At 34.8% G+C, this 23,102-nt stretch overlaps 1 protein-coding gene across 4 annotated transcripts in view; it reads left to right on the top strand.

Moving 5' to 3' along the window:
- The window catches only part of ANO1 (anoctamin 1), a 143,728-nt gene that overhangs the window by 101,771 nt on the left and 18,855 nt on the right, over nt 1–23,102 (top strand). For 2 of the 4 annotated variants that reach the window (XM_070761560.1, XM_070761552.1), the window contains 9 exons: nt 6,833–6,915; nt 10,924–10,995; nt 13,640–13,717; nt 15,461–15,535; nt 17,541–17,742; nt 18,984–19,095; nt 20,278–20,335; nt 20,441–20,541; nt 21,579–21,724. In XM_070761560.1, coding sequence (XP_070617661.1) covers nt 6,833–6,915; nt 10,924–10,995; nt 13,640–13,717; nt 15,461–15,535; nt 17,541–17,742; nt 18,984–19,095; nt 20,278–20,335; nt 20,441–20,541; nt 21,579–21,724 — 927 coding nt within the window. The remainder of the gene's footprint in view (nt 1–6,832; nt 6,916–10,923; nt 10,996–13,639; nt 13,718–15,460; nt 15,536–17,540; nt 17,743–18,983; nt 19,096–20,277; nt 20,336–20,440; nt 20,542–21,578; nt 21,725–23,102) is intronic. The other 2 variants (XM_070761578.1, XM_070761570.1) reach the window with 1 other exon arrangement.

Here is a 23,102-nt window from a genome sequence, read left to right as displayed (position 1 = left end):
CATAAAGCCATTGCTGTAGCTATAAAGACTCTACTAATTACAGATACCTTAAAACTGCAATCACTACCCTGCCTTTAGACATGTCATCTGTGAATAAAATCCAAGGCAGTTGAAAGAATCAAGGTTATCTGTTTCTTTCATTTGTGGTCTCCCTTCTTGGCATAATCAGTTCAAAGCCTAGAAACTTCCAGAGGTTCTGGTCAGACTAGCCCAGGGGTAGGCAAAGTTGGCTCTTCTATGACTTGTGGACTTCAACTCCCAGAATTCCAGAGCCAATCATGCTATCTCAGGAATTCTGGGAGTTGAAGTCCACATGTCATAGAAGAGCCAACTTTGCCTACCCCTGGACAAGCCAATGTTGTAAAAATCTAGGAAGTCAACTTGAGAGTTGTGTTGTCCATAGAGTCCCCCATTGTCAGTCGCTTTTGATACCACTATCAGAAGCCAAGATGATTGAATAGGTTCTGCAAAAATACATAAACCAATATAAAACAAGAGGCTCCTGACCTTTAATAAATCCATAAAATGTGGTGGGAAAGGCTCAGAAAATGCAATTTGATCATGCAAGCTACACACATTGAAATTCCCTCATCAACCCAATTATTAATAATAAAATCAAAGCTCTACATTATTCTCTGTTAGAGCTTGTCATCCACCATAGATCAAGGAGACATTCCAAACCTGGTTGCTGGATGAATTCCGACATTATATCAAGCTAATAATGACAAGATATTATGCCTGGGACTTGCTATTACCTCATCCTTAAGTTGCAAAACTGTAGAACATATTATTCATATTCTGTCTGATTTCAGTCCTGTGGCTCTGAGCTGATGAACCATTCAATCATACAGATATTCATTAAGGCATAGTTTTAACCTATTTAATTGAATGAGGCTAACTCTCAGTTATTTTCCTCTGTTAAAAGTATCAGTGAGCTGGGAGAAGGAACTAACTCATGTGAAGGCAGTAAATGGTTGTAAAGTTACAGCTTCAACATCAACCTAGTGTTAAAATTCACTTTCAGAAAATGTATGCCAAAAAGTCTTTAAAAAATCTCTCCTTGCTATATACAGATGTACACTTGAACTAAGGGTCTAATTTATAGGACTGAAATGAAACAGAATATGAATTTAGATTTAGATTTAGATTTATTGGATTTATATGCCGCCCCTCTCCGTAGACTTGGGGCGGCTCACAACAATGGTAAACAAAACATAGTAACAAATCTAATATTTCACAATCTAAATTACAGTTTTAAGTTTAAAAAATCCAAAAGAACCCCAATATATAAAAAACAAGCACACAATCGAATTATACACAAAAACTACATGGGCAAGGGGGAGATGTTTCAATTCCCCCATGCCTGACGGCAGAGGTGGGTTTTAAGGAGTTTACAAAAGGCAAGGAGGGTGGGGGCAATCCTAATCTCTGGGGGGAGCTGGTTCCAGAGGGACGGAGCCACCACAGAGAAGGGTCTTCCCCGGGTCCCGCCAGACAACATTGTTTAGTCGACGGGACGCGGAGAAGACCAACTCTGTGGGACCTAACCGGTCGCTGGGATTCTGCAGTTTTACAACTTGACGATGAGGCAATAGCAGGTCCCAGGCATAATATCTTGTCATGTTGACCATCAGCTTTGGATATTTTTTCCCTTTGGATGCTGTGACCCTTTTATATATTATGTGTGTCTGCATGGCTGCTATATAGCAATGTACATTACAGAAGATGTCATCCTGCTGAACATTATTTTAAAGACAGTTGCCTTTTGATCATGGAAGAATGTTTGCAAATTTCTGATCACAACACAGAAGTCAAGAAAAGACTTCACAGAAATCCAGTGGTGAAGAGCAGAGATTAGAATCTCATAGCCCCATATAAGTCTGGCTGACAACAGAATAATGCACAGGGATTGGTCCCAAAAACTGTTGAAAAAATAGAGCACCAGTTTTACTGCTGCAATCTCATGTTCAATTTTGGATAAAATTAATCCACTATTATTTTTCTCTTTTAAAAATATCATCGAGCTGGGAAAAAGAAGTAACTCAATTTGCTTTGTACTTAGAATCTGTTCCTGAAGAGATCCAGGTTTTTTAAAAAAAAATTATCCTAAAAACCCACGTTTTATGTATGGTTTGTTTGGGTTGTATGATTGTTTTTAAATTACGGGTTTTAACTGTTCTGTTTTTTAATCATTGGATTTGTATTGTGTTTTTTTGTTGTGAGCCTCTCCGAGTCTTCGGAGAGGGGCGGCATACAAATCTAAATAATAATAATAATAATAATAATAATAATAATAATAATAATAATAATAATAATCTTCCCATTTCTCCTCCTCCTTCTAATACATTCCTAACAGGCTCACAAACTTTTAGTTTGGCTCTTTTTTCCGGAACAAATTGTGAGCCAAGGCATCTGGGCATTGTCCAAGGAAAATGTAGGCAGAAGCTTTGTGTAATCAGAGAGCTAATAGTTCTAAACTTATTTTGAACAACTGGCATCTCTGTGCTCTGTGCTCTGTGTTTAGTGTTTATCATGATGGTTTGGTTTCATACATGCTTTTTTAACAAAAGCAAAATACAAATTCAGTTTCATAATTAACTGTCAAGCCTAAAAACCAAACAGTTTATATTGTAAATACACAGTCCTAATTCTCATAATCATTATACAGATACTTATTCCCTTGAGTACAGATAGTCCTCATACAGCAACGACAATTTAGTCCACCAATTCAAGCAAAGTGGTCTCTCTAAGTAAAACAGCAGTTTTACAGCCCTCTCTAAATGGTTTACAAAGTCAGCATATTGCCCCCCGATGATCTGGGTCCCCATTTTACTGACCTCAGTAGGATGGAAAGCTGAATCAACCTTGAGCTGGTGAAAATCAAACTACTGGCAGCTGGCAGTCAGCAGAAGTAGCCTGCGGTATTGCAATCTAACCACTATGCCACCACATGGTTATGAGCTTACTTCATCTTTCCTTTGCTTTACAAAACTGAGAAGATCATAAATGTGAGTTTTGGTCACAAAGGTAACCTTTCTTCACTATCATAATTGCAAATGGTTGCTAAAAAGGACTCCCTGTATTAATTTTATTTTAATCTCACATACTACTGTTGCAAATTAATATTCCCATTATCAAATATATCCCGTCAAAATATATTCTCTGCAACTGGTGTTTTCTGGATCTTCTTAAAAACATTTAAATCGCAACATTATTTTGAGATAAAATGGAAATATAGGCTGAACAAGATGATTAGGGTCAAAATTAGATTTAAGCATGTTAGGAAAGTTATTAACATAAGTAGAAGAATGGCAAATCATCATGGAGAAAAATCAAAATTAAGCTACTTAGTCTTTTCTCTTTGCTGAGCTTCCTTATAGGGAAACAGGAAATTATTCTTCTTAGCCTTTCTTTTTCAGGCTCTTCTTTTCAACCTATTGTTTACTAGACCATTGTTGTTCTTTTATAACAAATACATCATATTACATATTTTATTGTTATTTACTCAATTCCTACAACTGCCCAACTCAACTAAGTGACTCTTGGCTTATTGTCACACATGCCTTAGTCATCCCCCAATTGGGTTATCGCGATGTGCAGTACACTGGGCAACCCTTGAAGAGTATCTGGAAATTTCAGCTAGTGCAAAATACAGGCAGTTATGTGTTTTTCTAGAACAACACATATTTCAGCTCCATGTGTTGTATCAGTATATTTCCAGATCCAGTTCAGAAATGCTGGAAGATGAATTATGCACAATATGTATTATTATTATTATTATTTATTAGATTTGTATGCTGCCCCTCTCCGTAGACTCGGGGCGGCTTACAGCAATGATAAAAACAGTATATAATGACAAATCTAATAGTTAGAATCTAAAATAACAATAATACATTTAAAAAGTCTAAAAAAACAAGAAACCCCAATATATATATATAAAAAAACATACATACAGTCATATCATACGCAAAGAACTACATAGGCAGGGGGAGATGTTTCAGTTCCCCCATGCCTGATGACAGAGGTGGGTTTTAAGGAGTTTACGAAAGGCAAGGAGGGTGGGGGCAGTTCTAATATCTGGAGGGAGCTGATTCCAGAGGGTCAGAGCCGCCACAGAGAAGGCTCTTCCTCTGGGTCCCACCAAACGACATTGTTTAGTATGCAAAAAGATGCTGAGCAGTGGGGGGGGGGGGGTACAGTTTGGTCTGAACTGGCCGATCCATCCAGACTATCTTTTATGGTGCAGCTACCAGAATGGGAGATGGCCTGGCAACAGGGAGCATGGAGTAAACAGAGTGGAAAAGACAGGCAAGAAAATATAATTGCTAAGGAGGGAGGCCTGGAAGCATATTGTCAAGCAGCCCCTTGATCCTGACATTGCTACTGCAATGGTAATAGAATGCTTATACACCTCAGGCTGTTCCATCTGTCAAATCCAAACAGGACTCTGTCCAATTGCTTGGAAGGCAGATATTATACCACTGAGTAATGGGCAAGAAGTTTAAGATTGTGGTCAGAAAGTAAGTTGAATAATGGTCTAACATAAGTTACAAGATGCTGCACAGCTTTTGGCCTGCAGTTGTTTCAAATTTTAGCAACATTTTCCAGTTGCCTGAGCACAGAGAACGATGTTGCATTTTCCTTGTTAATGAATGAATGGCATTGATAGGAGTTTTGATAGAATGGGAGCAGGAAGTGGGGCAGGTATTTTGTTATTTGCAGCATGCAACAGGTAGGCATCGGACTAAAAGTAGCTTACAAGCTATATATAATTACTTCAAAGAAGCTTATAATATATATATCATATTGATATGATGAAGGAATATTTAAACTTACATACAGGGCATACAAAACTGATTAAGAATACTGGATAAGACCAAAATAGAAATTATTCATACTAAACAAAAACAAATTCCAAAATCCCACTAAGATACATGGAGTTGCCACACAGTTAAGATACATGGAGATTGGAGACCTTGTCTGATTCCTCTCATTTTCCAAGTCTCTGGTGGTTTGCTGAAGACCATGGTACGGTCTGTTGATCATATCTATTCATAGGAACTTCAGAATTATTCTCATGGGGTTAGTTAGCTTTTCTCTGTAAGCTTACTTCTTTCACAATTGTTTACTGTATAGCGCGGGTTTGTTCCCATTATTCACATCCATGTCCCAAAGACATTCTATAATGTTGGGTAGAGTGTTTTTAAACAAGCTGCAAGTACAGTATTGTAATTTGTTACCATTTCCTGTTTTATATTAGTTTTCCTGCTAAAAATCAAAATGTGACTGCTTCCTTGATCCTATTCCAGTTACCAGCTTCAGCTCCCCATGTATATATATTGACCTGGAACTAATAGCTCTGACTGAACTAAAAATGGAAGGATTTTAAATAAGGTTGCTACTAGCAAAAGTTGGAGAAAAGTTTCAAGTATAAATACCCTAAGGGTCAAAAATAATATTGTAGCTTCTGATTCACTGTATTATTGTCTCAACTGCTCAGTGCCAAAGGGGATTTTTACCCAAGGAAATAAATTCTAAGTAGTCTTTTCAAGGAAGCTGAGGGGAAGGAGGTGTTCCAAATATACAAACCATGGTGAGGTTCTCTAACATGATACTACCTGATTTATGTAAGGTAACTGAATAATTTTCAAAACTGCTATAAATAAAGGTTTATATCAAGGTGCAGTGTTCTCCTGAAATCCTTACAGGCACATCTCATGTTTTGGTAAGCAGGAGGTACATTTGAGCCTCTCACTTTTAATCTAAATTTTGATATTCACTTTGTATTATTATTTTTATCATTAGTTAATTTGTTGGTTGATGACTTTGGAAAGGGCTTCTCCTATTGTAATTCCTCATTATAGATATGGAACAGTTGCAATCCAATAAACACATCAGGAAATTATGGACAAATCAAAGCCATGCTTTCCTTGAATACTTAACTAAAAAATTAAAGTAGAATGAGGGCCTGACATCTGTGGAACGATCATTCATGTTTCTTTATGTCAAAAACATTTGTAGTGCTGATTCAGATTTAATGGAAATTTGTTGGGTAGACATAAATCTGCTTTCGAAAGTTTTCTTCTTCAGAAAAATAGTTTCTGAAAGTAATTCCAATTGAGAAAATGCAGTACTAAAGGTATCCTATTTGGAATGTCCTCTCCAGAGAAACTCTGGTAACAGAACTGTATTGATTTGTCAAGTGAAACAAGCCATTTTTATTTTCCTCTTGTTTTTATTTCTGTATCCATTTTTTGTTTGTTTATGGTTTTATACTGGGATATAGATTTTTATCTTATTTTATTTTGTTTGTGGTTTTAATTTTTTGTAAGACGTCTTAAGGATTTTTGAAGGGCAAAATATAAATGGAATGAATAAAAAAAAATCAATTTCCTCAGTGTCAGGATCTCAATCCAAATGGACTTCTTCTGTTCCAAAATTGCATTTTAATCTTTAAACAAAACAGAGAGCACTCTAATTATTGATTTCTCATTCTGTCATTTATTTCTGCTCTTATATTAAAGCCAAATAAGCTATAACCACCTCTTGTAGAATTGCCTGCAGTGGTGTTTTGTTTTTGTTTTTTACATTAGTAGATGTGCAAAAATCTGATGCCCGGATCATTTTTAAAATTTCTAATAACTGACTCAAATCAATTATTAATATTTCACATTGTCTTAAAATTGGCAGAGTTATAAGTAATTTCACTTTGGGATTTATATTTTAACAGAATGGAAATGGAAAATAGTGCAGGTTAAGATCAGGTGCAAGAATTAAATAATGGACAGAGATAATTTCCTTCTTCCTTTTTTCTTTTCTTCCAACTATGCAGCTGCTACCTTTATGGAACACTGGAAAAGAAAACAGATGCGTTTGAATTACAAATGGGATCTTACTGGTTTTGAAGAAGAAGAAGTATGTTATTTCTTTTATATGCTGTTTCATTGGTTATTACTTTAGCTAAATGATCTTTTAATTGTCAGCCAGTGACACACTGGAATGGAAAATCCTGCACATAACCATTTCTAAATTTGGGAAGGGTGTGTTAGTTTGCCATAGTCTTGTTACCATGGAAACCTGAAGCCTTGGCTGGAGAACGAAGGTTACACCTAGTAATGTGGACATTAAAACATTTATAGATCAAGAATTATTTCCTTGATGTAGAAGCTATAAAATGTGAACATACTCACAATTTGTTCAGTTTTAAAGATATAGTTGCCATGATTACAGAAGTTTACAATTAGCAAATATATTCTCTGTATGAGTTCAAAATTAAATATTGCTTCTGTCTAGCATATTTAGTGGAGACTGGAACTATGAATTTATAAGGGGAAACTATTTGTCTTTACATTTTAAAAGAATTTAAAATTCTATTTTAAATTTAAGACTCACAGGAAATAGTTTGTGGTTACAATACCATTTACATTAAAAGGAGGTTGATCGGCCATTTAGTTTTAATTGTAAATCTGTATTTACAAAGTAATGTACCGACCTGATAAATTTAAAATATCCTATCAGATGTCTATTTCTGAGTTATCAAATTCAGTATCCAACCAAATAGATGTCTTACTAACTGTAAGTCTATAAGTAAAAAGCCCTGGATCTCTTTGATAGATTAGGTAGATTTTGCTTATAATAAATATATTCAACAATATATATTTTTAACAGGACACTAACAGTAGTACTATTATAGGAAAAGAAGACAAAATAGAGTCCAATGAATAGCCATTTTTTCTCTTTCAACAATTGTTCCACTTCCACAAAGCTCCTACCCACATTAGGTTTATGTTTTATAATTTTACTTTGAGACTACATAGCCACAAGGAAAAAAGAAATTACCTACCTCTTAAGCTGTCAAAAGAAAGTGCTTCTTTTATCAGAAGCTCTAAAACTGATGAATAGGTTTTGCTTATAAAAACCTAAATATGACCAGTCCGTTCAACCTCTCTTCTTCTAATAGTATTTGTGTATTCAATCTTTATTACTTTATTAGTAACTCAAGGTGGCAAACATACATTAATACTCCTTCCTCCTCCTATTTCCCTCACAACAACAATCCTGTGAGGTGGATTGGACTGAGAGAGTGTGACTGGCTCAAGGTCACTTTCATGCCTGAGGCAGGACCTGAATTCATAATCTCCCCATTTTTAGCCCAGTATCTTAACTATTGTACCAAATTGGCTATAAGTATAAATGATGGCGAACCTTTTTTTCCTTGGATGCTGAAAGTGTGTGTGCGTGTTCTATTGTGCATGCGCAAATGCCCATACCCATAATTCAATGCCTGGGGATGGTGAAAATGGCCTCCCCTGCCCCCCCTCATTTCCCAACATCTGGTGGGCCGAGTAGCCCGTTTTTCGCCCTCCCCTGGCTCCAGAAGCTTCTCTGAAGCCTGGAGAGAGCAAAAATACCCTCCCCACTGGAGATTCTCCAGAAGCTGAAAATGCCCTCCCAGAGCCTTTGAGTAAGTCAAAAATTAGCTGACCGACACACACATACACATTGGAGCTGAGCTAGGGTAATGGCTCGCATGCCAGCAGATATGGCTCTGCATGCAACCTGTGGCACCCATGCCATTGTTTCATCATCAGTGGTATAAACCAGTGTTTCCCAACCATGGCAACTTGAAGAGATCTGGACTTCAACTCCCAGAATTCCCCAGCCAGCGAATGCTGGCTGGGGAATTCTGGGAGTTAAAGTCCAGGTCTCTTCAAGTTGCCAAGGTTGGGAAACACTGGTATAAACCATATAAATCATGGCAAATTATATTGTATTAATATTATTTACTTTTAATGAATTAGTCAATTAATTTTGAATATTTTCACAAACACATACTGGAGAAAATTAACCTGTTCATTTTTTAATGATGCACATGTGTGTGTCAGTGGAAGAGACCTACTCCACTTTCAGTGAGGATTATCATGTGCATTTTTAAAGTGTTTTTACAAATATATATATATATATAATTATCTATGAAGAGTGTTGGTCAATTAATAACATTTTTCTCCAACAGAAATATATTCAATAATACATGTCTCTCGTTGCTATATTAAATTTTACAACTGATTACAAATTAATTGATTTACGTCTATGATTTCGTTTAATCTTTGACCCAAAACATTAACACAAATGACATGTTAAAGTTGAAATCTCAGTGTTAGAATGGTATCATAGACACTATAGGACAACTGTTCTTTTATTTTTGGTATCTTGTTGTTAACTGTCGGAAGGATTAACTGTATCCTTGTAGTAGGAAATACCGTTCAGTGTTCCCTGTAGCGCTAGCGGTGACCTCAGACAACTGCTGATAATAGAATGTATTTTGTTCTTCACTTAACATATTCATCTTAATTCAGTTGTGTGACCAAAGCACTTGAATATGCACTCAAATCCTATTGAAGAAATGAATCTCTAATATGTCAGAATACTGCCATATGAGGGTTATTTGAAGTTGTTGTTGTTGTTATTATTATTATTATTATTATTATTATTATTATTATTATTTATTGGATTTGTATGCCGCCCCTCTCCGCAGACTCGCAGACTGTTATTCCAATAATAATTATGTAAGAGGATAGTGCACCCCATGTGCTCAGTTGCTTAATACTATCAGACTTCTGGGCCATAATACTATTGAGTCTTTCTGGATGTTGAGTAACTATGTGTTTTCATGCTGATACTTCCATAAAATAAATACAATGGAAGACCAACCCATTTTACACCGAGTGGATGTACCTCTATATGCCCCCAATTTTTATGCAATGCCTACATTCACACAAATAAAAATAATTGCATCAGGAATACAGTTTGCAACAGTGAAGTAATTTTAATTTTTATGTTTTTTGTGTTTTTTATGGTTTCCTGAAGGAAGCAGTCAAGGTTTGGCACTTTTGTTTTGCTTTATTTTTTTATAATTTCTCTTAACTTTTTCTCTATCTGGTAATGAAAGATGCATTTTGATCTCCTCTCATTTTCCCCTCAGCATCTGCCTGTCTTCCAAATTTCCAATGCAAATTATTCTTTCCTCTTTTATAATATCCTCCCATAGGCCTTTTTCATATCCATCCAGTCTCAGTCCAATGCACTTCTAAAAATAATCTTTAAACCTTTTCACCCATTCATTCTTTCATTTCTGATTCTTTTCCACACGTTTTCTCTGTATGTATGACTGAACTGAAATTAAAATTTATTAATTTGAATTAACGTAAGTGAAATTACCTTTTTTGTTAAGATCACATTCATATAGAGAGGAGAATCACTTAATTACACATTTAAACTCAGAACAACTTAGTATCAACCCTTTGTCCCATATATGGCATGCTCAGTATTGCAATACCCAGAAAGGGCCATTCAGGTTTAAAGCAGATTACAAAATGAAGACTCCTTTCCGCTGATAATTGATAACTTCATGAACATGTCCACGTAGTTGTCTTGGCAACAGTAACTAAAGGGTTTGCCTTTGTCTTCTGGAATTTTTTCTTCAATCTCTTGGATCTAGCTCTCAGTCCAAAAGTTCCCTTGTTACCCATTCAAACACTAATCAGTCCTGATCCTGCTTAGCTTCCAAACTAGACAAGATCACCCATATGCTGCCACCTGCTAAGACTTAAAACATATATGAATAGCGCAAACCAGCATATTGTGAATCTGAAGTCCTTTGTTGCTATAGAAAATGGGTACAAGGCTGTGACACTACCCAAATTAGTATGTCTGTTGGTGAAAGAACAACTTCAATCTTGCAGAATCTTCACCTTTAAGGTAAAGAGAGCACATAGTCTTAAGATACAATATTTTCAGGCAGCTAGTGACAAAGAAAGACTTTTAAATTAATTTATAGCAAAACCTTACACAGATTTGTTATAATAATTTGAAGCAATATCCCAATAGGTCTCATGGTTCCCTATGTGTATGACTTATTTATAGGATCACCCAAGAGCTGAGTATGAAGCAAAAGTATTAGAAAAATCTCTCAAGAAAGAATACAGAAATAAAGAGGTAAGATAACAAAATCTTTTTGTTTCAAAAATTTAATAAAAATTATGTACATTTAGAAATCATAGCATAGCGTCTTCACATTTATATTATTCATTGTAAGCAGTTACTATTCTAATAGTGTTACAGTTACTGAATACAAGGAAATGAAATATCAAGAAAAAAGAAATGCAGTTAGTTTCAAAAGCACTATGGAATGATACAGAGGCACTCGGTCATTTTTTCAAAGTGAGTGCAACTGTAAAAATACCAAGGACTAATTTTTAAAAAAGAATTTACACTGACTTTGAATAAATGACTGACTTAGTACTCTGTGAACTCTAATTTTAGAGGCATAATTTAGAGTTTTACTGTCAGAATGTGAAAACATTTAGAATTAACTACCATTTACCATCCTTGTAAAAGTTCTGGAGCAGCAACCCAATGATACAGTAGGTATCTTCTTTGAACAAGGTGGTCACATAACTTAGTTATTGAACTGAATTCCTTTTTATGGCACAGTAGCACTTTTTATTCTGAACCATGTTTCTAAAGTACTGAATGTAATCACTTGAAACAGGAAATGTTTCATCAGACTGAAACCAATATAGTCCAATATTTGTTCTTCTAATAGTTTAAACAACAATCTTTTTCGATCTGGCCCTTCTGCATATGAATGGACTTCAACTTTCAGATTTGTCAGGAATGGCCAGACTAGCTGGGGAATTCTGAAAACTTAAGGTCTCTCCATCTGGATATCTTCATTTTTCATAAAGCTAAATTAGAGGATACCTTCTATTTAGAAACATATTGGATCTGATTAGGATCATGTGAATTTCTCTCAGTTTTTCAGGCAGTAGTTTGATGGGTCCCATTCTTATGTCAATTTGCGAACACTTAAAAAAATCCCTCTGAGTGAAAATGCATATTCATAATTGGGAATAAGTGTAGGCACATAAAAATTGAAAATTTATATGGCAATAGTCATAGAATGAAAAATCTGAAGGATTACAATATAATAATCTGGTTCATTCATCGGAAAGTGAAAATTAAGTCGAATTTCTCCACCAGTTCTCATACCTATAGTACAGATAATAACCTTCATTATTGTCATGAATAGATTTGTCTTAGGTTGCTCTGTTGAAATCATCCAAGAGAGTCATCATAATTATATTTTGTGATGTAATATTTTATAATTTGGCTCTTTAAGGATAAGTGAAATAGAATGTTTTTCAATCTTCCACCATTTACTTTCACTTAGCAACTTTGAGTACTAAAAGGTTGAGACAAAATTGCCATTTTGTGTCCAATTTTCTGTAAAACATGCTTTTATATGTTTCTGTTACTTTCTCCCTTACTGCTATATAAGTTATATCTAATGTTGAAACTTTTCTTCAGTTGCTCTGAGCTTTTAATTATTTGTTTGAATTTGTCTGAAGTTTTTTCAGTCCATATTTCCTTTTGAAAGTGTGCTAAGCAGAATTTCTATAAATTTCTATAAAGCACTGCAGTGTCAGCAGTTTTATTTTAGATTCAACTGCCTAGATAAAAATCATACCCAGAACTGATTTGTCTGCCCTGTGAAGAACAGGAGGCATGAAAGAGCAATCAGTGAGGTCTACTACTAAATAAATATAAGGAAGAACCCAGCACAACAAAGATAGGCCAGGGTTATGAAAGTCAATATTTTTAGACAAAAATTCTATCCGAATGCTCTAGTGTAAATATAGCAAGTTGTGCTGTGTTATAAAAGGAAAGATATTCCTAAAAAATAAACAGGAAGTAGAAAGTAATAGGAAAGCAACTGAGTTTGTGTATTTCTCCAGATCAGTTAGGATGAAATCCAAAAGAATATTTCCAAACAAAATTGGGCAACAAACTGATAAATATAAATAGTTGTGAATAAATAATGAACGGGCCACTTTGGAGTAAAAAAAATGTAACTACATGAGTGACTGGGGGAGATTGGACTGATATAACTAATCATGTAATAGAGGATAAAAACAACAGTGTGCAAAAATGTTGAAATTGTTCAATCTTAGAAATTTATATAGAAAGTCCTTTTTTTAAAAGTCAGTGCTGTTATTGGTTGGGTTATTCATAGTAGGGTATACTAAACTCAATGTATCTCAAAAAGGATAGTGGTCAGAAATGGACTGATTTTTCTGGATTTATTTTTATTTTGCTTTTCATTTGCTTGTACTAAATTAATTTGTTTCACCTGCAAACATAGTCATCCCATTGTTTATTGTTAACCCAGATAATTGCTGGAAAAAAACCTAAATACCATCATACCATTGTTTTTATGCCATCTACGGTAGTTCTTTTTTACTCTTAAAAACCAGATAGATTTTCTCCATGATGATCTAACAGCTGTTTTATATAATAATGTAGATATAAAATGCTTACACAATATGTAACCACTATTGTTTTTAATTTGCCAATTAATTGTGGTTATTTTTTTCTCTGCTTTCACTTAGAGTGTTCTCTTTTATAGTGGTAAATGTTATGTCAGAAAATGTAACATCAGCACATAGGCATCTATCATTTGTTTTTAAATTCTACCATGTCCATATTCTATTTAGACATTTATTTATTTACATATAAGTCAGTGCTTTGTAACAGCCATATTGGATTATCCTTTTCTGTTTCCTTCAAATGCCATCAGAAGGGCCAGCAATTGCCAGAAGAGGCAGCTAACAAATGGCGACAAAGAGTTAAAAGAGTCATGGCTGGGATGAAATTGGTACATGTCATTACCACTTGTGAAAACTTTCTGAATCTGAATATCTATAAAACACAAATTTCTTTTATTTATTTTGTAATATTCACCTATATAGCTTACCCCTCCTCCTGCCTTTATCACTCTTGCTGAGATGGGTTTTTGCCTTTCTTTGGAATGACACTGCATGGTTGATCTGTCATACTGGTGGATGTGCAGCTTTTACAACACTGCACATGCCTTATGCTTGATGGGGTTTCCTGGCTTTTTTATTTATTTATTTATTTATTTATTTGAGACTGAGAGAGAGAGAGAAAGAGAATGAGAGAAAGAAAAAACATGCATGTGATACGCACGTAGCATTAAGTGCTTATTTTTCTTATAGGAACCTTATGGAGTTGTATATGATCATTTCCTAATCCTTAATTTTACATATAAAGCAGTCCTGAAGACGTTATATATAAAACTAAATTGATCACCCAATGAATCCTATTTATTTAGCAAATCTAGCAAATCTGCCCATCTCATAAAAAAGGATTTGGGTGGCATAGAAACATAATAAAAATTAAAAACCATTATGAACAAAGGGAATACTAATACTAAAACTCAGACATTATTCCTACATATATACATCCACTCGGCTTTCAATTCTTTCCCCTCTTCTCACTTTCATTAATTTAAGTTTACAATAAAATAATGACATGAAGAAGATAATCTATTCCTTCCTTTGTAACCCCTTAAAAGTACAGAAGAGATCAGACAAAACTATATGGCAGACAAATCTGGTTTAGAAAGAGCAAAGCCCACTATACTATTACTTCAAGTTTCATATCATTGGCATCTTTTCTTCTTTGTGACTATACAAATACAATTCCATACGTACATACCCATCATCATATTTTATGTGGTTGCAGTCCATGTTCTTTGGCCCATATGTCTTTTGAAAAATACATAATACAATATGTGCCACTTTTCATGCTTGCCAGACTCCAGTGTCCCTAAACTTTATCACCCTTGAAAGAACAGCTACTCTGTGTTCACATGGGAAAAGCAGAGGGGATGCTGCTAAGAATTTACTTGCTTTCACTGTCATTCTATCATTCTTGTAAGTGATGACTTGGATATAAATTAAGCTTTCAGGAAATATTCTAATAATACTTTATTCTAAATGGAAAATTACATTACATTTTTGAAAAAAACAATCTAAACAACGTCTGAAGGAAAACTGGACCAGTTTCCAAAATTAGTTTTGGCTAAATATATTTTGACAGCCCTTCCAGAGAACTGTTTTGAAGAAGCTGCCTGGCCTTAGAAATGCATCTGTCCCACATAAAAACAGCAACAACTATGTATTAGCAAATGTTCTCGTATCCCCTTTGCCTCTAGTTGCCCTTATATTTCCCTCCTATGTGAAAGAGCTGAGAAAACTCCATAATTGATTATGGGTGTGCAAACTGAAAATGAACAAATAAGAATTTCATTGCCCAAATTGTTAGTACTACATATAGCCTCGTATAGCTTCATCCACAAATTTGTTCTGTTTGAAGTAATTTGCAGCCTGCCTGACCTAGCTGTAGCTTGAGGAAAGCCTGTCAATTGATTGACACTCTTGTGTTTATTCTATTTAGAATGTTTACTTCTGTTTATGTGTCTTTGCACTCTGATTGTGGTCTTGCCTGTTTAAATTTGGATAACAAGAATCAAAAATGCAAATTATTTAATTGCTATAACGAATTGCTTTGTGTTATATGTTCTTTTGTGTGCTAGACTGAAAAAGAAAAACTGACATGGAAAGATCGTTTCCCAGCATACTTTACAAATTTTGTGAGCATTATTTTTATGGTAAGCATTATTTGGTAAGCATTATTTGGAAACATTATTTTCCTGGGCTAGTTGTCTTCTCAAAAATAGGGAAGCATTTCTTAAAGGAGGGAAGAAACCTCTAGTTTTTGGGTTATATTTATTTTTTCCTAATTTCCCTCACTTTCCCATCTTCTGCATTGGAAGTGCAAATTTCATAATTTCCAGTACATTTGCATGGTGCCAGGTTAGGGAGGGTTCCATTAAATGGTGCAAAAATAAATTAATTGGCTTGTGTTTTTTCAAATAATACGTTTTAAAAGTTTCAGCTTGATAATGAATAATAGTAAAGTTTGCAATGTTCTACTTGTATTTTCTTTCTCAGTTATCTGTGCCCCTATAACTATGCTATTTCAACACTATATTTTGCCAAACCTAATCTCTGAAGAATAATAATTAATAATAATTTATTAGATTTGTATGCCGCCCCTCTCCTCAGACTTGGGGTGGCTCACAGAAGAATTTAGAGTCCACAGAAAAGTTATCACATTACTGAAATTTCATAAGAATTTAAAACCAATTAAGGGGAGCAACATAAGACATTATATTGCTTTGTTGCATTGACATTACCTTGACAACAGTTCCTAGGAAAATCATAAGTCAGATCATGAAACAGATTTGCAAGATGGTGATTATTAGAGACCAACAAGGGTTTATTAAAAATAAGTTATGTCAGATGTTAAAAATTATACTGCTTTAAAAAAAAACCAAAATGACTAAAGAGTAGTAGACCAAAAGAATGTTGTGGGTGTGGTGTACCCAGACTTAATGAGGCATTTGATAAAATTGACTATAACCACCTTCCTCATAAAATGGAATGATGGTGCCATCACTATATGGATTTGCAATTGGTTTCACAACTTTACTCAGTGCATGGTCTCTGCTCATTTTTATAAATGAGTTCAATAAAGGGAAAGAAGATATACTCAGCAAATTTGAGTCGACACAAATCTGGGAGGATTGCTAACCTCTACAGGCTGAAAAGACTCAAGACTTAAACATTGGGGTTTTCCCAACAAATATAGTTATATGTCAACAAACATAGGATTCTGCATTTAGAAATTGTGAAAAGATGTACATGTACAAGCACTACTCAACAATAGTATTTGGGAGAAAGATCTAAGTGTCTTGGTATACCACAGATTGAACATCAGTCAGCAGCATGCTACAGCTAGCAAGAAAGCTAATGTAATATTGGGCACATCAACAAGAGCATAATGTGAAGATTACAAGAAGTGACAGTTCCACTTTATACTGCATTAATATACAACACATAGAATACTTCATTCAGTTTTGATCATCACAATACAAGAAGGATACTGCGGAATTGGAAAAAGTGTAGTGAAGAGCAAACAAATTTGGTGAGGATCTGCAGTTTAACCATATGAACATCTAGATATCATTTAGTCTAAAGAACAGAAGGCTAAAGGCACTTGATAGCCTTCCAATACTTCCAGTCCAAAACAGAAGAACTCTCACAAAAAGATGGTGTGGTTGAAGAAGAGGGGCAAGCATAATCGTAGGGGCTCTAAATATCACGAAATATTCTTAAATAAAAATTGGCAACCACTAGGATGGTCTGAAGATGAAGATTTCTGCCTTTGATAGAAAATTGAACTAGGAGGCCTCCAAATTTTCTTCCAACTCTATGTCTATGAATGTAATTGCAGGGTTTTTACTAAATAGATAATAATGAATGAAACCACAAGCAGAATTCATTATCATTTTTATGATATTTTCTTTTTTTAGTTTGATTATATTGTATTTAACTTCATAGCTAATATTTTTCTTTAGTAGTATAGAATAACTATACTACTACATATAAAAATGTTTACTTTATCCATGTAGATTATAACCATTTCCCTGTAAACCATAGAGGAGCACGCAGCTTTTATAATATAATTGGCACATGTTTTCATACAAATTACGTTGGGCCATAGTAATATTGTGAACCTAATCTTTTGATAACTGGTTATGTCTTTTTCAGATTGGACTGACATTTGCTATTGTTTTTGGAGTTATTATATACCGAATCTCCACTGCAGCAGCTTTAGCCATCAGCTCTTCTCCAGGAGGCAGGTCAAATGTTAGAGTGACAGTCACAGCCACTGCAGTAATTATTAATCTGGTGGTGATAATAATCTTGGATGAAGTATATGGCTGCATAGCTAGATGGCTGACTCAAATTGGTATGTACATATTTGACTTAGAATTACGATTTCTTTAAATGATCTGTTTAATGATCCAGCTTTGACTTTGCAAGCAAAATTACACAGGAACAAATCATGAGATAATAACATAAAACGATTCTTGGCATTAAGGCAGCCTCATCTTTCAGTAACTAATATTTGGTTTAATTTTAAGTGTGGAAATTATTTAAATTCATTAAGTCTTGTCACCTTGGTGAACCATTTTCTTTTAAACCCAAATAACATGATTTATTTACATTCCAAGTTACTGCTGACTTTAAGAATATAAATCAAGAAGTAAAAATGGAGAAGTCCAGACTTTCTTTCAATAAAGAAATATGCATTTCTTTGTTGAAAGGGGGAAAAATCTGAAATACTTTTCTAATAATCTTGTAATCAAGCCAGGTTGACATTATACATACCACATTGTAGGGACTACATAGTGTATCAGCTCTGATCACATTATTCTAGGTAATTGCCAAGTGTAATCGGTTTTCTAGTTTCACCTTTTTCTATGAAGACAAGACTTCATATTCCACAAATATCAGTCTGACTTGCAACTATTGTTTAGTGACTGTTTGAAGGCACTAAAAGTGGCTTATGACCATTTTTACATTTATGATCATTGCAGTATTCGTGTGATCACATGACCAAAATTCAGATGATTAGCAACTGACATGTATTCCAGGGGTGAAATACAGCAGGTTCTGACTGATTCTGGACAACCAGTACAGTAGTGGAAATTTTGAGTAGTTCGGAGAACTGATAGCGAAAATTTTGAGTAGTTTGGAGAACTGGCAAATACAACCTTTGGCTGTCCCGAGAGGCGGGAGGGAATGGAGATTTTGCAGTATCCTTCCCCTGCCACGCCTACCAAGCCACACCCTGCCCACCAAGCCTCACCCACAGAACTGGTAGTAAAAATTATGGATTTCACCACTGATGTATTCATGACAGTTGCATGTGATCACCTATTGTGACCGTCTGATAGCCAAAGTCAACAGAGTGGCCAGATTCACCTAACAATTGTGTTACTAACTTAACAATTGCAGAAATTCATTTAACAATTTTGGCATTTCATGTGTTTGCTTAAAATGGGACAAAATTCACTTAATAACTATCATGCTTAGGAATGGAAATTTGGGGATCATTTGTTGTCCTAAGTCAAGGATTATCTGTATATTATTTAGTAGTTTAGATTAATCTTCCAGTCATTTTTGCATTAATCTCATTTATCTCAGAGGTTCCAAAAACAGACAAAAGTTTTGAAGAACGACTTATCTTCAAGGCCTTCCTTCTGAAATTTGTTAATGCTTACACTCCGATTTTCTACGTTGCTTTCTTCAAGGGCCGGTAAGTTGCATAGATTAATTAATTGCTTTACTAGTATTTTACGCTATTCCAGAGCTATTATTCAAACAAGGACAACTCTTTAGAGGGATTTTCACTTGAGTTTCCCAGGCTACATGTGCTGTCACCATAGACAGAGAAAGTTAGCTTCTATTAAGTCATATTTCTTTAAGACATTGCATTGTAGTTAGATTGTACTCTGGGTAATGTAGTCTTACATGTGACCACATCTGTGTATTCCCAATACACATCTGTGTATCGCCCAAGCCATATAGAGCTGGCTGAATTTCAGCCCTGATTGTACAATGTGTAGCTGTGTAGCATGATTTTAGAAACACGTAAAATTATTATTAATAATAATAATAATAATAATAATAATAATTAAATTTATATGCCACCCTTCTCCGTAAACCATACAAAACAAATCTAATACATTAAAAATTACAGCTAAAAATCCGAGACCGCCCGCGAAAGTCGAATTTCCGCGAAGTAGAGATGCGGAAGTAAATACACCATTTTTGGCTATGGACAGTATCACAAGCCATCCCTTAACACTTTAAACCCCTAAATTACCATTTCCCATTCCTTTAACAACCATTTACTCACCATTATTACTGGTACTCACCATTGAAGAAGACACTTAGTGATCCTGATATTTATAAACATAATTATTTATTAACAATAATTATTTTTTGTTATTTATTTGCAAAAAATATTAGTTTGGCGATGACGTATGACATGATCGGGCAGGAAAAACCATGGTATAGAAAAAAACCGCAAAGTATTTTTTAATTAATATTTTTTGAAAAACCGTGGTATAGGCCATTCGCGAAGTTCAAACCCGCAAAAATCGAGGGAACACTGTATTACTCAATCAGACAATCTAATCACACCATGCATCACATTTATTGGTCAGGGGGTAAGATCTAATTGCCCCAGGCCTGGCGACATAGGTGAGTCTTAAGACTCTTGCGGAAGGCAAGGAGGGTGGGGGCAGTACGAATCTCTGGGAGGAGCTGATTCCAGAGGATCGGTGCCCTCACAGAGAAGGCTCTTTCCCTAGGCCCCACCAAACAGCTTTGTCTGGTTGATGGGACCTGGAAAAAGCCAACTAAATATTGCAGGAAGTGTCTGAAAGTTTCTGTCTGTAAGAGAAATTCTAACTATTGTTTCCAAATTGTCTAGATTTGTTGGACGCCCGGGAGATTATGTCTACATTTTTCATTCTCTTCGAATGGAAGAGGTAACTGTACCTTATATTGTTCATGTGTCTAGAAAACAGCAATGAACATTCTGTTGGGGTATATAGATGTCCCCAGTTTTTTTATTTTGTTTCTCTTTTTTTTAGTGTGCTCCTGGTGGTTGCCTGATGGAATTGTGTATACAGCTTAGCATTATAATGTTGGGCAAACAGCTGATACAGAATAATCTTTTTGAAATTGGCATTCCGTAAGTAGTAAGGAATAAGAAAATATTAGCTATCTTCTCAAAATGTTTGCATATCATCTCTTGATAAATTACATATATTTTTTCTTGTTGACATCCATGCAATGGAAAAACTATTAGACTGAGGATACATCAAAGTATAAAATAGTATGCATTTGTTTTGTTACTTTATTATTTGTTTCGTTGGTTCAATACATTTTGTTGTTAACTGCAGGACTATTTTTTCTCTGCAAATGATTTATTTCTTAAACAATTAAGCCATATTAGATTAATTGAGACTATTATAAAGAGACTATTATAAAGGCAATTTTTGTTTTTTGCTTTGTTTATTTTGTTCCAATTTCCTTGGGGAGAAAGGTAACTTGTCTTAAATTCAGGTTTCTTTTCATTATAAGTAAATCTTGTAATCCGCATTTCAACAGTATTATGTGACTTAATAAATAAGAATTATGAGTCTACAGTGGGGCCAAGGTCAACCAACTTGGTAGATAAAATAGAATAGGACAAAATACTCAAATTGATATCAAGTACATAGAAAAAAAGTTTTCATAGTTATTTACATTTTTTAACAGATCTGATTAGGATTATTGAGGCTGATAGAGAATTAACCAGTAATTAAGTCTTCATATCTCTTTAAGAGACAGAAAAGAAATTTATTTATTCTTTTTCATTTATTTTGCCAGAATATTTCAGACATTTGCAGCTGTTATTTTCCCAATAAAACTAGAAAGTTTACTGGTCCTGTGTACTAACATCATACGCTTTAAACAGAAAAGAACTTCAGGAAAACTTTTATAGTGGACATGACATAAAATAGTGATGGGATGCAAATGTAACATTTTAGGCATTTTCACAGGATTTCAGATACTAGAGAACTCAAAAAAGAAGACTGTCATTCAGTTACAAATAATTTGGGAATTTGTTTTATTTCACAAAGAACTCAATATACTCAATATTACAAAACAGAAAACCAAATTTCTAAACGTTTTTACAAAATTTATAAGACAACTAAAGCAATTACTTTTCCCCATTCTTATTAGGAAAATGAAAAAATTTATAAGGTATTTGAAGCTGAAACGACAAAGCCCTGTAGATTATGAAGAGCATATGAAGAAAAAACAGCGTTATGAAATAGACTATAATCTGGAACCTTTTGCAGGACTTACTCCAGAATACATGGAAATGAGTAAGATTTAAACTATCTAAAGTGGGGTTTCCTAACTGATTATCTGTTCTGCAATGAACCAGAGTTTTGTCCATTCAATATTTTATTATTCATTCAAAATGAATGTCCCAAAGGTGCTTTTTCAAGAGATAACTGGGCTTTTTGTTTTTTCTTTGAAGACATTTTGCTTCTCATCGAGATTCTGGCGATTTATAGCCTGACTGTTGTTATATTTTTCCTATTTCCTAGTTTCTTTTTTCAAATTCTTTTTTCATACAATATATGATTCAATAACCAAAAACATGTTACCCCTTTAAGAAGTTTCTATTATTTGAAGTTTAATACATATAATTTCCAGATGAGTAACCTTGATCAGAAAGTTCAGCTCTCATATACTTAATCCAGTCCTGAGTGGGTTACAGTAATGCTCTACAAGCAGCCTTTGAACAGCATTCAGAAGTTTCAAGTTCTGCAAAATGTAGCCCCCTGGACAGTTATTTGTGCCACAGGATTAATGCATGTTACACCTGTGCTCTGAGAGTTGCATTGGCTGCCAGTTTGCTTCTGAGTTCAATTCAAAGTGCTGGTTATGACCAGTGGTAGGATTCAGATGGTTTGCACCTAGTCATGAAAACTATTTGTTAACTTTCTGAGCAGTTGGGAGAAGAAATCCAACAGCCTTTTGTTTTTTTTCCATTTTACAGGGCTAATCCTGTCAGGAAGGCAGGAAGGAAATATTCTGGTGTGCCTATGTGTTGTTTTTAGCCTAATCCTTATCTTTATTGCCTTTCTTACATAAGCTGCTTCTTAAGCCTTGTTAACATTTAACAGCTAGTTCAGCATTTTGTTGGCAATACACCCGAACTTATTATTGCCAGAGCTGCTTCTCTGGAGGGGCTTGACTTTCTTATAGGGGAAGGGTTGTTTTAAGTTTTTTACACTGCTTCAGTGGTTCCTGGCACTGTTCTTTTGGAACGTACTTCCAAGAGGCAGTATACAAGCTTGGCACTCTGTCTGATTTTTTACTGCCTTTCTGGGGGCATGTGATCTTTCCTTAAATCTGGATGATTTCCTTAGCATATCTTGTGAGGTTAGTGAGACCAGCTAGTATCTTTAAGTGGTGCAAATGGATCTAATGTTTGCTTCTCCTGGGTGCTTTATCAGTTCATTGAGCACAGATGTCTCTTGCCTATAGGGACTCTTCAGTCAGCCAGGTAATGGTTGTCCCAAAGGTGCTTTTTTCAAGAGGCAACTGGTTGTCCCAAAGGTGCTTTTTTCAAGAGGCAACTGGACTTTCTTAGCTTCCAGAAAGTCCATTTGCCTCTTGAAAAAGCACCTTTGGGACTGGAGTCTCTTGCATTGCTTTGAAGTAGGCAAGGCACATGATTGCTCACTGATA

The sequence above is a fragment of the Erythrolamprus reginae genome, chromosome 1 (genome assembly GCF_031021105.1).
Source record: "Erythrolamprus reginae isolate rEryReg1 chromosome 1, rEryReg1.hap1, whole genome shotgun sequence".
NCBI lineage: Eukaryota > Metazoa > Chordata > Lepidosauria > Squamata > Dipsadidae > Erythrolamprus > Erythrolamprus reginae.
This window is presented reverse-complemented; position numbering and strand designations above follow the sequence as displayed.